This window comes from Triturus cristatus, chromosome 11 (assembly GCF_964204655.1).
Source record: "Triturus cristatus chromosome 11, aTriCri1.1, whole genome shotgun sequence".
Taxonomy (NCBI): domain Eukaryota; kingdom Metazoa; phylum Chordata; class Amphibia; order Caudata; family Salamandridae; genus Triturus; species Triturus cristatus.
Genome location: NC_140594.1, coordinates 479,137,884 through 479,153,359, shown reverse-complemented (window position 1 = coordinate 479,153,359; position 15,476 = coordinate 479,137,884). Strand labels below are relative to the sequence as shown.

General features: G+C 47.4%; 1 protein-coding gene across 5 annotated transcripts in view; it reads left to right on the top strand.

The window, feature by feature from the left end:
• Positions 1 to 15,476, top strand: part of CDCA2 (cell division cycle associated 2) — a 458,496-nt gene that overhangs the window by 333,030 nt on the left and 109,990 nt on the right. For all 5 annotated transcript variants that reach the window (XM_085632793.1, XM_085632792.1, XM_085632791.1 and 2 more), the window contains exon 11: positions 8,060 to 8,197. In XM_085632793.1, the coding sequence (XP_085488919.1) occupies positions 8,060 to 8,197 (138 nt within the window). The remainder of the gene's footprint in view (positions 1 to 8,059; positions 8,198 to 15,476) is intronic.

Below are 15,476 nucleotides of genomic sequence, written 5' to 3'. Positions count from 1 at the left end.
GTACAGTTGTTAGTATTTTTCAGAGTCAGTGCTGGACACCAAGATCCAGCACTGGGAGCTCACCTAAGAGTAGGTGAGTATTTTCGTTTTCGTTACTCGGCTGATTTTTGGTGAATATTTTAAGTTTTGAAAAGTCCACACAGAAGAAATTTCAGGAACAAGCCAGTCAATGTTACCCTATGAAGAAAATAGTTATCGGTTTAAAGGTAAGTACTCGACTGGCAGAGTTGAGGTTCTGGGCATAGACTCAGGGGTCCCCCAGGGTCAGGTAGTGACAGTAGGTTCACCCCTATCGGCACTAGGGCTGCCGGGTGCAGAGAGAGTTAGGCCCAATGTTATCCTATGAGGGATAGGGGGGCCTTGGTTGGTGGCTGCTGACTAGCAGGCCACGCGGCTGTTGGAGCTGGGCTCCTGGTCACTTACTCAGGGCAAGTGGGGAAGTAGATAGATGTAGAGGCTGCACTGCCAGGGCCACTCGGGCGGCTGGGTGCAGGGTGCTTTTGAGCCTTCGGGCGCTCACTTGATTTAAATGGGAAATCTCCGGTTTAGAAAAAGACTGCAAGCTCGGGGTCGAAGATTCTTCAGGTGCCACCACCACTTCGAGAGGTAAGTTGGGTAGTTGGAGGATAGGTAGGTACCCCGGGATTGGGCACAGGGGCCAGTGGTGCGCCGGGTGCACGGGTGCCTTTTGGTGTCGGGAAATCTTACCCTCTGTTGATCGCGGTAGGGGGGGCACCTTGTTCTGAGGCTGCAGGCTTCTTCAGGAGTGTCGAGGGAGGTCCTTGGGTGCCGGACTCGGGGTCACAGTCGCCGTGGGGTCGTCCTCGTGGTCTTTGTTCACTCCGGCACAGGCCAGGCTTTGCTGGTGCAGAGTGTGCTGGGTTCGCGGTTTCGGCCTGCTGCCAGGGATTAGAAGTAGATTTTGAGTAGAGCCTCTACTCATGGGAGTCCCAGGGGTTTAGAGTCAAAAGGTAGCCAGGGTTTATGAGGTTGCTGGCCACAAGAGATGACGGGTTGGAGCAGGAGCAGGTTCGAGGGTCGACAGGCCGGTAGGGCTGGGGCCAAAGCAGTTTGTGTCTTCCTCTTCTTAGCAGCTGCAGGATAGGTCTTCTTTCTTCTAGCTCTTCTTCAGATTTTGGAATCTGGGGAAGGAAGGTTCAGGGTGCCCCTAAATACTAGATTTAGGGGCGTTACATGTAGGTGAAGGGCAGGGACCAATGGGTCCCTGTCCTGGGGTGGGTACACCCCCTATCCTGCCTCTCTGCTGTGGGAGGGGGGCAGTAGCCTAGTCCTGATTGGGTAGAGCTTCCCATTTTCGAGATGGCGAGAGCCTGGGGATGTGCTTCACCTTGCCTCGCCCACCTGAGGGGTGGGGTTGGCAGGCTGGCACATCCCCTGTCCTTATTTGGGGTTTCCGGCCAAGCTTCCTGCCAGAGTGGGGGGTTGCAGTGGCCTGGGGAAGCTCACAGAGGCGGCTTGCCTTTGAAGCTTCCCCCTGCCGATCCTGGGTGAGGAGATTTAGCACCTCGCCCAGGATGTGCATTGTTGCAGGCCCAGGAGAGCAGGGGCTCTCCTAACCAGGGGTCCAGAAACATGTCTGCTGTGTGGCAGCCTAGGCAGCCTCAGAACAGACGTGGATTAGGTTTCAGGGGGCCTCTCTAAGATGCCCTCTGTGGTGCTTGGTACATTAAATCCCACACTGGCATCAGTGTGGATTTAATGTGCTGAGCAGTTTGATACCAAACTTCTCAGGCTTCAGTGCTGCCATTATGGTGCTGTGGAGTTCGTGTTTGACAAGCTCCCAGCACCATGTACTCTTAAATGGCAGCACTGCACTTACAGGGCCCAGGAATGGACCTGGGTACTGTAGGGGCACAGGGCTCCTGCCTCTGTGCCCACACCACTGGCATAGGGCACCCAGCTAGAGGGGTGGCTGATGTATGCCAGGGCAGTGTAGGTTGTAAGCATGGCACACAGGGATGTGTGCTATGTCGACTCTGTTTTGTCTTGTACCCAGACACTCAGCCTGCCAGGGCAGTGTGTGGGTGTTAGGGTACAGGGCCCCTAAGGGTGGCACCATGAGTGCTGCAGCCCTTAGAGGCCTTCCCTGGTCACAAGGCCCTGGGTACCTACGGTACCATTTACCAGGGGCTGACATGTGGCCAGGGTTTACTAATTTGGTTTTGAGGTTTTTGTTTAGGGAAGGAACATAGGCCCTGGGCACCTGATTGGCAGGAGTCCAGGGCACACTCAGTCAAAGTACATTCAGCATTTCAGCAAAAAGTGGGGGCATACCATGCAAGAAAGATGGCACTTTCTCACACTCCCATGTTGACAATCCATCACATCTGACAGATTATAGTCACTGGCGTTATCTCTCGCAAGAGTAGCGTCCCCAACAGGCACTCCTTCAAATGAATTTCAATTATAATTTCCGTGTATTGTTCATAAGGTTACATTTTATTTTTGATTCAGTTCAATACTGTTTTTTTCATAGTATATGTGACTTGTACAATAATTCATTCATTTCTGCCCAATGCATTTCGGGCTTAACCCTTCATCAGGGGACTTAATATCTGAAAATAAATGATAAAATAGGTAACATTCATAAAGGTACAGGATAAACAATTGTAATTCTTCTTTACGAGTAGGTGGTAACCTTGGTGACCTCTTTAGATGCTGAAAAACTTTAATCCTCCTATGAGCTTTGGTGAAAGATCTGTAAAGGTGGAACCTCGTGTTAACCGGTTTACTGTGTATCATGCTTCTGTTCCATGTGCTCACAACAAAGCATGCCAATAAAAAGTGAATGCGTGGCGTATGTAGTTGGTGAATCAGGGTGGTAAAATACGTGTATATCAGGGCGTATAGTCGGTGCTTGTGATAATGGTCATTCCGTTCACGTTGTGTAGCGATCCAAATTACGCAATACATGAAAGTGCAAATGAAGTGATTCAATGGTGAGGGTGAATAACCCAGTTAGTTCGACAGAAGTTCTTTTAGAAAAAACAAACTTGTGCAGGTAAATAAGGTGACTCAATGATTGATTTTACATTCCTTTCGTATACACAAATTCTGTAGTAGGGGATCTCTGTGTATAGTCATAATCTGTGAATAGTCCCGCCCATGTGCGTTACCCCAGAGCAATTGAAATAGTCTTTTAAGGTGTCCTCTTCTGCAGTCCTGCATGGACACTTAAGAGAAAATCAAAGACAAATAATGCAGCCTGACATTAACGAGGCTACACTGGCCAGCACTTCATCCTGAAATGACACAAAAAGGATAGCCAAATAATAATTACATTTGCACATTTACTGGTGTGATATTTGGATTACCTTCACACCAAGAGAAACTACCCTTCACAAAACTCCTTTGTCATGATAGAGAGGAAGGGTTGGACAGACAAGCCCCATAGGCTGCCATTATGTGTCTGGAAAAGGGATACCGTGCCTTTAAGGAACCCTCTAGAGACCCTCTGTATCCCATGATGCACAGCCAAAGGCAAGTTACTTACAGTTTTTTTCCGGCTCCTGCTAGCGGGACCCTGGAGCATTGAGCTCTACCCTTATTGGTATTTCTTCCGTTTTTGGAGCTTTTTTTGAAAAGTTTGTTTCTCATTCGACGTCTGGTGCCTTTATCTTCCATTTGCTGTCCTTTTTGGCCAGTTAAGCCACTTCCTTTTGGTCAAAATGCCAGCTCTATTTGACAAGTGCCCGGAGTGTGGCAGGAAGAAGGCCAAGTCAGACTCTCACGGGTTTGCATACTCTGTCTTCCATCTTCTCATGTTCCTGATTCCTGTGTCATCTGCAAGTCATTCTCCAGGAGGACCCTGCATGACAGGGAGAAGATTTGTCTTCAAGGCCTGGAGCAGAGAAGACATCAGGATGCCGGTGGGACCTCGGGGCATGGAGGGAACTGGTCATCTTCCACTTACTGTGCTTCGGTCTCTGGGGGGCTCCCCAGTCACAAAAAGGCCCAGAAATGGCACCGGTCCCAGTCGACGGCTACGACGTCGAAAGGTATGACTACGATATGCTCCCGAGGACATCACAGACGACGTCAACACATCATCATCGTCGTCGATGTGAGCCCCGAAGGCATCGGCGTTCGCCATTGTGGTGACACCGCCGTTTGACGTCGACGCGCAGGTCGCCGTCGAGAAGGAGATCTTCGCCGTCGAGAAGGAAGTCGACGTCGCGAGGAAAGTCGACGTCGAGGAGCCTGTCACACACTGTGGTTAGCATCTCCACATCTGACAGCCCTAGGTCAAGGCGGCACCGGCGTTCTCCATCAGGGGATACGGCCTCCAGAGCGCCTTCTTCAAGGCCTGCCCGTAAGAGGAGGAGGGTGATTCGTACCTCGGACTCTGACTACTCCAGGACCTATTCACCATCTAGGTCTCCGGAAACAGCCCAGCCTGTGGTCTCTCGTCTGTCGCCTCCACGACCTCGGACGGCGACGCCTCCTCCACCACCTCCTCCTCCGCCTCCGCCACCACCGCCTCAGCAGCCTGTGCCGGTGCTTCCGGCTGTGCCCAGAAGGCCGAGATGTCGATCCAGGTCAGAACATCGCTCTCGTAGCCGGCACAGATCTTCTACCAGTTCTCGGCATAGTCACCGCCGAAAGCGGTCACGTTCCAGGTACACCAGGGACACGGATTCTTCTAGTGGTGGAAGATACTCGCCGACCTTGTCCGACTCCCCTCCTACGATGGTGTCACCGGTCGATGACATTGCCACGTTTCAAGACGTGCTGTTGAGAGGAGCGGCTAAGCTAGGGATCGCACTGACTGTGCCTACCCCGTCCACCACGGTCAATCTTCGAGATGCTGCAACGGAAGCAACTCTCTCGTCCTCTACTTCTACTTTTACCCAGGCCGAGATTGAAATTCTGGGTGCACAATAGTGCAATTTGAATGCCCAGATAATTCCCTCAGCGGTGGTCACTGTCACTAGCAGGTTCCCTCCCGCCTTATGACTTCTTTTAAAGTGTGGCAAATAACTATCCCAGAAGTATTGATTCTACCCACTGTTAAAGTGGCAGAATCCCTCATGGTGTGTAGAGCTTCCTAGCCCACCCAGAGCTGTGACTACCAAATCCCTCTGGAAAAAAACGTTTGCCAGCTGGTTTCCCCAATTTGTCCCCTGCGCCAGCCTGTCTGGCTGAACTATATAGCAGCCCCTCTCCCAAGTGTATCCCATTGGTCTTTCAAAGGCGGCTTCTCCTTTGAAACTTGCCTTTTGGTCTAGCAGACGTTTGGATTCCTGCCAGGGAGCAATAACACTCTCCCATGCAGTCTTCTACTGTGTCCTTTCTTAGGAGTTGTTTGCAAGTCTCCCAAGGAGAGCAGAAACCTGTCTCTGGGACAGACTCTGGTAGAAACAGCAAATGGACACAGGAGGCTTTGCACAACAAAGTGGCAAATTATTCACAAAGTTGCACATCACAGCAAGTGATATTAAATTTAACTTGGCATTATGTTGGCCTTAATGTAATGAGTTGTTTGATACCTTATAGTACCAACTATAGTAGACCCATTCAGAAGTTAGCAGGGCTGCTGTGGCAGCCTGTAAATGTACACTCTCCAATGGAGCTACTGCCCTTTGACAAGGTTAAAAGGACCATTTGGGGTTTTTCGTTCTGAAACATGTAGAGTACATATTCCATTCTCTCATATACTGTAGCCTGCCTTTGGGTTTGATCGGCGTACATTTAGGGTGATTTATATATATTAAAAAGGGAAGATTGGACTTTGTCATTACTTTAAATCGCAAAGCAGAGTTAGCTGTTTAAAACTGCCCTTCCGATCTGCAGTGGCAGACTGGAGCCATGTTTTACCTTTGTCATACCCAAGGTGGCAAAACCGGTGCTGCAATCCCTAAGGTGACCCTCTAACTTACCAAGCCTTGGGTACCATATACTAGGAACTTTAGAATAAGTAAGCTTGTGCCCATTGGGTATAAGCCAATCAAACATACCCATTTTAAGGTCAAGTAGTGGCATTGAGTTTTGGTTAGGAGGTCTCAGTGCACTCAATCAATAAACCAGCAGCATCAGTCCAAAACTTTGGGTGTGACCATACATAAAGAGGCAGTTCCTTACACTGTACAGTGAGATAGCATAGCTATGAAACAAGAATTTGTTGTGCCCAAGAGAATTACATCTGTAAACCATAGAAAAAGGGTGTCTGACATCTTCTAGTGTAGTACTAAGCATGAAAACTACTGAAAGAAATATGTGCTTTTACAGACTCTTCGTTTGTGCACAAGACGGCATTTTTATTTCTAGAACAGGCATTGTGTGGAAATATGTAAGCTTTTGACAAAACCAAAGACAGCCAGTCATCTGAAAATTAAAACTAGTCCATGTATAATCCTGTTTTGTGCAGAAGTTGTGGATAAAGGGAAGGCCGAAGGCGCACACCTGCGTTTCAGGAAGCACCACAGGAACCAGAGTATTCCTCCAAGCGGTCAATGCAACATCACCTTTCTTCCGAGACCGAGCCAACACTGTTACACTCTAACTCGATTATGTTAACTATATGTGTAATTAATGTACCCAAATCATTCTCGCATGCATAAGAATAAAAAACAATCCGTAAAATTGACCTCGATCAGACCATACACAGATAATAAATCAATCAGTGTACCTGGATCAGCATAATATTACTTTTTCAGATGAGTAAGCATTAATCTTGATCACGCAACCAGAGCATTTAACCAAAGCATTAATCTTGATCACGCAACCAGAGCATTTAACCTTAGGAAATGTACTGCAGCGTTTATTTCGCTAATCACCTCTCATTTTGATTATCACCTCAACACCATTCTCCCCCAGCAGAGGCTGGTTCGGTCTCAAAACTTTACTAAGGAATGCACATCACTTCATTTGTTCCGCAAATGATACCTGTGAGTGCTTCATAATAGTGCAACCTGCAAGAGGTGACAGCCTTTCAGCACTACCCTCTCAATTCAAGTACTCCAGACATCTACTTCTCACTCTGGGATAGGGTGGGCAATTCCAAGAAGCAGGATCCACAGACTAGCAGTTTAGGAACCGCTAAATATGGATTGCTTCTCAGATGAAGTAACTGGTGCCTTCTGCATATCCTGCCCGCGGGAGTGGTGGCACATTCATGTACCTAGTCTTACGAGAGGAGCAGGTCCAGCAGGGATCAATAAGACCATTGCTTCAGAGTGCTTAGGTGGGCAGGGTTGTTTCCAAAAATGGCTGCCAAGTTTAAGCACTTCTATACAAGGTATCTCTTAATCACTGAGTCACTTGATCTTTCCTAATATTGAATCTTTTGTCTCTGTGCTACAACTTGCCATGGTGGATTCGGCTGTAACCAGGAGAAATGCGATCACTTCGAACGTCTGGCAGTCCAAACACCTGGTAGCTTTCCTATGTATTGGCCCAGAATGTGAGTGACTCTTCAGGCAAGCAGTGGCTGACTCTAAGCATGTTTGTGTGTTTTACAAGTAGTAGTCTATGTATTACTGGCAAAAAGTCTGTAGCGTTCTCTATTCCAGACCAAAACTATTGTGAATGCAACAGGGATTTCAGTGCTGGCAGTGTCTTAACCCATCAGTTCCCTGTGCTGAGTTGTCCTAGAACTGTTTAAAGTTTCCCACTTGGATGAACATGAAGACTGTTACCCTTTTGGTTATTATCTTGCTTGCTAGCTTAGACTTTGAAGTAAAACCAAGCTTTTATAGGTCCTGCTGCTTTTATGCTAATACCTCAACAAATACAGCATCAGTATTTAGAAAGCTTGAATCACTGAACTTCCGGATTCAGCAATGGCAATAGTTTAAGTACTGATACAGAAAAACATGTATTTTCTTTAACACTGCTTAGTTGTGATTTTAAATCCTTTTTGTTGTGCTATTGCTTTCCTTGTTTGCTAGACTTTTGCACCTTATTTGAATGGTAGCAAGTCAGGAGAAAGTGCCTTTTTGCCATATACTTATCATAGTATCAATTTGGTCATGCATCTTTGGTATGGAAGAACGTATTCGCAAAAGAACTTGCCAAGTAAAATTTGTATTATTTCTAGTTCCTACTTCAAGTCAAGTCTCCGAGGCTGTCAATTGTGAAGTGATTTCCACAACTGACATTCCAGAGCCACTACTGGAATCTGCGCCTTTGAAGCAAATTGATGAAAGTCCTTCTGAAGAGTCTCAGGATAATGCAGGTATATGCTTTTTTCTGGTCTACATAACGAATGGTGTGGTAATTGAAAGGTTGAATTACAGGAACCACCATGTCATTTAGACTCCATTTAAATTTCCAAAATTAAATAGCTAGGGACATTTTGGTAGCCTGCTGATCAAACAGATTGATAAATAGTCAATGAGAGTTGCTAAGATTTGCTACATGATGGAGAAAAAATGAATTCCTCTGTCAGTTTAATTTACGTTTGTGTTATCTTTGACTCGCATCCTGTATAGACCTCAAATGTCTTTCTCAGGTACTACTTCAGGTGAGATGTAAATGCAGGTGGACAGGATTCCATGATATCAGTGGCATTAAAAGGTAATCCAAATATCACACCAGTACAATGTGTTACCTAGGTTGATGTACCCAATTCACCAAGCAGCTGAAATAGATGTAAAGCTTTTGTGCTGGACAATTGACATATTATGCTTCTGTGATCTTTAACCCGTAAGCAAAAACAAAGGATTCAAAAATATGCATCTTCATGAAGAAAACTTGATTTTCCATTATCTGTGTTCATATTGATTGTCCATTCTGTGTTCATGTGTTCTGTGGTGTTGGTGTCATATATGGAACCTTAAAATGCATTTCCCTCTGCCACATTTGCCAGGTCCAGGCTAGATCCCAAAGACACTACCCAATCCTAACCACTGGACTCATTCTGTGTAGCATCGTCAACGTAGCCAAGAGACCTACTTTAGCACCAACTGACCTCTTAGATCACTTTCTACAGTGAGTCCAGACACAAGTAAAAAATAAACCAAAAATGTCATAGTGCCTTTTTTTAAATTTATTTTTTACTGTTTGTGCTGCTTATTAGTTTTTCTGTGTGTATGTGTACAGGTTGGTTAGCAGTGACTCATGGATATAATTAGCTCTGAGTTTCCATTTGAAAGCTCATTTTTGATTTGCTTATATCTTTGGTGTTAGTTGACAAATGCATACAAAACTTCCCAAGAAAAAATAAATTTCCCGGTAATGGCTGCCCTTTGGGGTTGATCGCATGGATGGAACACCATTTAAGGCAGGATTGGCTGTCCGTGGTAGGTTGGGCATATGGCCTATAGATAATAAAAAATAAAATCAACAGTACAGTCTTTTTTTCTTTCTTTAAAACGTATGGCGTGCACAAGCTTGGATTTGAGATCATGAGCTGTAGACTGAAGTATGCAAAGCTGAGAAGCCCGAAGACTAACTTTTAAAGTCTACAAGTTCTAGCTGGAAAAAGAAGTGTGAAATAGCATAAGGACATGCTACAAAAATTATACACAAGTGATACTTTTTGTCGATTGCAGTGTTCAGCTATGGTAAACTGATATATTTGTAATTTCCTGAGTTTGTATGCCCCAAAGCTTGAGAGCCTAAATAAAACAAGAAGCTCCTGTTCAAAACGTCATCTGCATAGATGAGGCATCTTTTCTGGGGATTATGGGCTAGCCCTGCCGGAACCACACGCTTATATAAAAAAGTTATATAAAAAGTACCATCCGGAAAGTGCCGCCATTCCATAACAAGGAACGGACCTCGGAGTCAATCGTGGAGAAATATTGTTACAAAAAGCGGGGGAGTGCCATCATTTTAAAAAGGGCGGCCCGTCCTTGTAAGGTGAGAGGCAATCCCTTCCAGTGCTGCACATCCGCACAAAGGCGAACCAGTGGCGGGAGGAGATTCTTCGTGTAAAAGGAATCTTGATCTTTTGTAAGGTAGACACCCAAATATCGGAAGCCCTCCGTGACCACACCGGCTGTACAATCTCTTGGGAGCCGTGGAGGAGCCCTGCTAAGGACGTATATCAAGGACTTGTCCCAGTTGATAACATAGCCCGAATACTTCCGAAAGAGGGCCAGGATATGGAGCACTGGATGCAACGAGGACCAGGGTTTACCTAAATACAGAAGAATGTCGTCAGCATAGAGGGATATTCTGTCGGACCAATCCGGAGCCCAGTGTAATCCACGAATGGACGGGTCACCTCGGATCCACACCACTAATGGCTCCAGTGCCAACGCAGAGAGCAGCGATGACAGGGGGCAACCCTGCCTAGTTCCCTTTCCTAATTAAAAAAAAACGACGATCTGCCACCGTTAACTGTAACACGAGGCAGCAGTTTGGTATATAATGAACAGATCCAGGCCAAAAAACGAGGGCCAAAGCCGTACCTCTCCAAAGCGGCAAATAAAAAGGGTCATTCCATCATATCAAATGCCATTTTGGCATCTAGGGACACAATTATCGCATCCTCTTGTATAGTGTACCCCGTAGAGGCGGCGGAGATTGAGTGCTGTGTTCTTGGTTTGCACAAAACCGGATTGGTCCGGGTGGATCCGTTTAAGCAGATGGGGTGACAGACGAAGGGCCAAAAGCTTAGCTAGGATTTTGACCTCTGGATCAAGAAGGGAGATCGGACGATAGGAACCGCATTGGTCCCGGGGTTTTCCTTCTTTATGTATAACCACAATATTTGCCAGTCGCTGTGTCCCCGGCAGACCCCCCAAGAACTACGCTTTCATTGTACAATCGCAGGAGATATGGAGCCAGGACCTTCGAGTTCGCTTTGTACAATTAAATTGGGAGCCCACTCTAGGGCCCATGGCCTTACCTGAACACAACGCCCCTATTGCTTTGGATACCTCCTCAGCGTCAGGAGGTGCATTGAGATCAGTCATGTCCTGGGGGTCCAGGCGTGGCAGGGGCAGGGTGGAGAGTAAGTCAGCAGCTTCCTCCTGAGTCGAAGTGGGGACGTAGAGGCGTTCAAAGTATTTAGTGAAAATATCCGCATTTCCGTCGCGATCACTACGTCTCTCTCTCCATCCGGAGCAACCATCTCCGCAACCCAACGATTGGCTGTCTCACGCCTGTCCAACCACGCCAGTAGTTTACTGGCTTTATCACCTATCTCATAAATCCTATGTTGCGTCGCACGGTAGTGCACCTTGGCAGCCTCACTGGCAAGTGCCTGATATTCCCTCTGTTTAACTGCCAACCTATGAGAGATGTCAGGGGAGGCAGATGCAATACGATCGCGTTCTAGATTAGCCACCTCTAATTCAATATCTACTAGCCACATCCGATTACTTTGCGGAAAATGATAGCTCCGTAGACTCCGATGTAATGCTGTGGGAGACGTATAAAACGGTAATCCGCGGATTGAGGTTTGGCGCACTCTTCATCCATTGGACCGCCAATACACCTTCCTCTCTGGGGTTCATGGGAGTCTGTCCCGCATTGAATATCTTTCGCCAGGCCCCCCAACTCACCGCGTATGGTGACATCTCCTCCTTACCGAGGGGCATATCCAATCACTCACTGATCCTAGCGCAATACGGCAGGGCTCCATCCCGCCCGCATCGAGAGATAGCTCTTAATGCATGGTATCTTCGCATTCCAGACGTATGGGATAAGTTAATAAAGGCCACGTCCGATTACTTTGCGGAAAATGATAGATCCGTAGACTCCGATGTAATGCTGTGGGAGGCGTATAAAACGGTAATCCACGGGTGCGGCGTGGCAGCGTCGGCGGGCCATCGGAAGGAACATCAGCGGCTAGTAGATATTGAATTAGAGCCGAGGGCCTCTAGGAATTCCAATAATAATTTCCCCTGTGGCTCAGGACTTTGGGGAGGCAAGCGGTTTAGTTCTCCGGCCAAAGCAGCGTTGCAGTCACCCCGCAATAAAGGAACTCCCTCAGGCAAATTCAGCAGGTGCGCGCCCAAAGTGATCAGCAGGGACCCCAGAGCCCACCGGGCCCAGTCAAGCAAGTGATACTATAAGAGATAGTTTGGGGATACACAAAAATATGCCCTATAGCCACCAGCTACCGTCTCATAAGTGCACATGGACGACCTAGACAGATTGCTTAAAACAAACAAAACAAAAAAAAATACCCACTTCATAAAACACCTAACAACCCCCGCCTCCCTGCAATGTGGACTCAGAACTTCCCACCACCCCAATTTGTATAGCGCTTGGATACCCATACTAAACCTAAGGAGAGGGAAACTCTACTAAACCGACACACCCAAGATTCGGCCCTCTCCTCTACCCCCCCCCCCCCACCCCTGATGAGCAAAGCGACTGCCTGAAATAGAAACAAGCAGTGGATAACGGTAAGTAGGAGTCCAACCCTCCGAGCAGAACATTAAATCATCTCCCACCCTTCCCACGCCCCCCCCAAGAACAGAGACAAAGATACGAAAATTATGCAAGAGGGACATATAAAGAAGCATATGTACGTAGGTCACAATTGGAATAACTGGTGAATATTGTCCATTACGGCACAGGAGTGTGACCCAGGACCCGAAGCAGATTGTCAACCACTCGCAGAGTAAAAGGAGATGCGAGTCTCACCACGCAGTGGTCGTCATGATACCTGCACCAGATAAAGTCAACCTGGTCTCTCCGGATGTCAAGCGGAGTCTTGTACCTGGTCCCTGGGAGCACCCTCTCGATCCGGAGCAGACTTCCACACCTCCAGCCAGTCCCAGGTCTCCTCCAGTGAATTGAAAAACATTGACTTGCCGTTGGCCTGCCGTCGCAATCGTGCCGGGAAGAGCATAGCATATTTCAAATTGTGGTCCCGGAGAGCGCGTTTGACTTCCAGGAAGAATGACGCTGCAATTGAACCTTATGCGTAAAGTTTGGAAAAAAGGAGATAGTGGAGTTCTCGAACTTCAAGGGTGGACCATTCCTAGCGGTCTGAAGGATGACATCTCGATCCCGAAAGTTGAAAATACGTGCCAGGATGGGGCGCGGGGGAGCACCCGGCTTCAGCAGGCCTCCAAGTACTCTGTGGGCGCGTTCAACTGAGAAATAATTGGAGAGGGATCTAGGTTGCAGGTATTTTGGATGAGGTCCTCCATGAAGAGATCAGTTGCTGGCCCTTCCACCCACTCCGGAACATCTAAAATACGTATGTTATTCCTTCTTGTACGCCCTTCATAGTCTTCCAGCCGGGCGTCAAGATCCGGCGTCTGGGCTTGTAATTGCTTGACCGCCGATTCCAGGCACGTATTGGAGGTCTGGAGCGTAGCGATGGATCCTTTATTTACTTTCTCGTTCCCCCATATTGCGGAGATCGGCCCGGATCAGATTGACATGTATGGAAACTGTGTAGATTTTGTGCCCCAGCACCGTGCGGACCCCCTGTACAGCCTCCATTATGTCCGCTAGCATCTGGCCTCCGTCGGTAATTGTTGTGTTGCTTCATCCTCCAAACGTCGAGCCTCAGAGTCCGATGCTTTAGTGTTGGCATACTTGGAGAGCTTTTGAAGCGTTGACTGTTTGGTACCCCTTGTCGTGGCCATTGTGTTGTAGACTGCCACCCCCAGCAAGGACCAGCCGGGATAAATCACGGTAGGAGATGCTCAGTAACGGCCACCAACCTATCGCTATGGCGGCGGCCAACCCGTGTCTCGAAATGGCGCCCGGTGGGAGTTACATCGGGGCGGACAGGGCTGCCCGAAGTTGGTGCACTCCCGGACAATACAGTTTAGCCAGCCGTATGCGTGCCAGGTCGCAAAGTGGCACCTTTCACAGTCAACATATGGCGCCCCCCACTTCCTGCAGGTGGAGATGCTCAAACAGATAATGGTGAGGGGAGATGCGGGGGCAGAAGAGAGGCAGAGTCCATTAGATGAAACTTGAACAATGTCCACCGACCTCCGCGCTGCTCTCATAACAATGGCGGGGACGCAGGTTCGGAGAGGCCGACCTCACACTTGCATGGCCCCCGGGACAGCAAAGATGCGGGTGTAATTTGGGTCTGCGTGCTGCAGTAAGGGAGACCCAGGCTCGCACAACTTACTGGAGGTCCAGTGTACCGCTCAGCAGCGTCTGCGCCCAACGTCCTCAGTGAAATCTGGCAGCCGCGCGATCCTGGTTCGCGCCGCAGGCCGCCCGGCGTCTTCGTCAGGCCCGCCCCCCGTCACCGCAGATCTCATGCTAGTGGCGGCGTTCGGGCACCGATTCGGCATGGGAAGGACTCCCAGCACACAGCAGCTCAAGGTCTCTCCTCGACCTCAATATTTACGGGCAGCAGGATAAGTGTAGCGGACGAAATCGGGGAATTAGCCGGTGGCTGATCGGAGCTCTCCCCCAGAGCGGCCATCTTAGTTGTTGGCTAGCCACGCCCCATCTGGTATCACTGTTTTTAATATAGATATTTCAAACTTCTCAAATGGTTTCCATCAAAACTATTCACAGTACAGATCTATGTTCATGCTAAATTTAGATTAATTTTGTTCACTTGATTTTGCGGCAGGAGATGAATTCCTTTGGAGCTCAAATTGCAAATGCTACTATCAAGTCTTCCTAATGACATTTTTTTGGGCAGTGGTTCGTTACAATGCTTCATATGAAGAGCTGGAAACACTAATACCCTTCAAACTGTGTGCAGATTTGTCAACTGTTGCCTGAGTTAACATTGTATAAAGATATCTAAAGTCTCAACTCGGCTGTAACAGGAGTTGCTAATTCTGACGTGTGTATGATTTCTCAGAAGAGATTTTGTCTTAAGTATTACACTCCTAATGGATTGAATATGCTGTGATCTAAGATTAAATGTAAGTTAATCATCATAATGGCTATGGTACTTAGTTCTTCAGGCTCTCTAATTATAGAATCACTTACCCATATGACTGTTTTACCCATAATGTATTTTTCCTCAGATAGAGATTAGAGGAAGTGGAGTAAAGAGGCTAAGTTGGTGTGATAGGGAGTAGAGCCTGGCTGTTGGCAACTACAGTCTCCAATAATCTTAGAAATCTGTAATAAATACTAAACTTGGCCACATCTCTGACACCACCAGCGGTATTTTCTATGTTTTGGCAAAGTACAGAATCTCTTAAACACATCTGTTTCCATGTATCAATTTCGGCCCTTTCCAACGTGTTGTGGTTGCTGCCATTTGCTTGATTGCTACATGATCACCCTTGCATACTTTTGCACTTTTCTTTTTCAAAAAACAATTCTCTGGCAATCTCACAATCCTGCATGAATATCGCTGGTTACCTGGGAGAGTTAGATGCGTCAAAAAGGAATTGCTCACAATCTAAGCCTCTACAAACTAAATTCTTCCATCATCTTCTAACCTTAGCAGACATTACACTAGAGTGAGCTAAGGTTCGGTCCTCAGGTCCAAGATGCTATGACTGTGTTCCCTTTACCTGAAGGAGGCAGATGTTCTCTTGTTGGATTGTTGGCTGCACTGCAAGAAAACAATCTTTAATAAAAAGAAATAGTAATGGCTCTTTTTAATT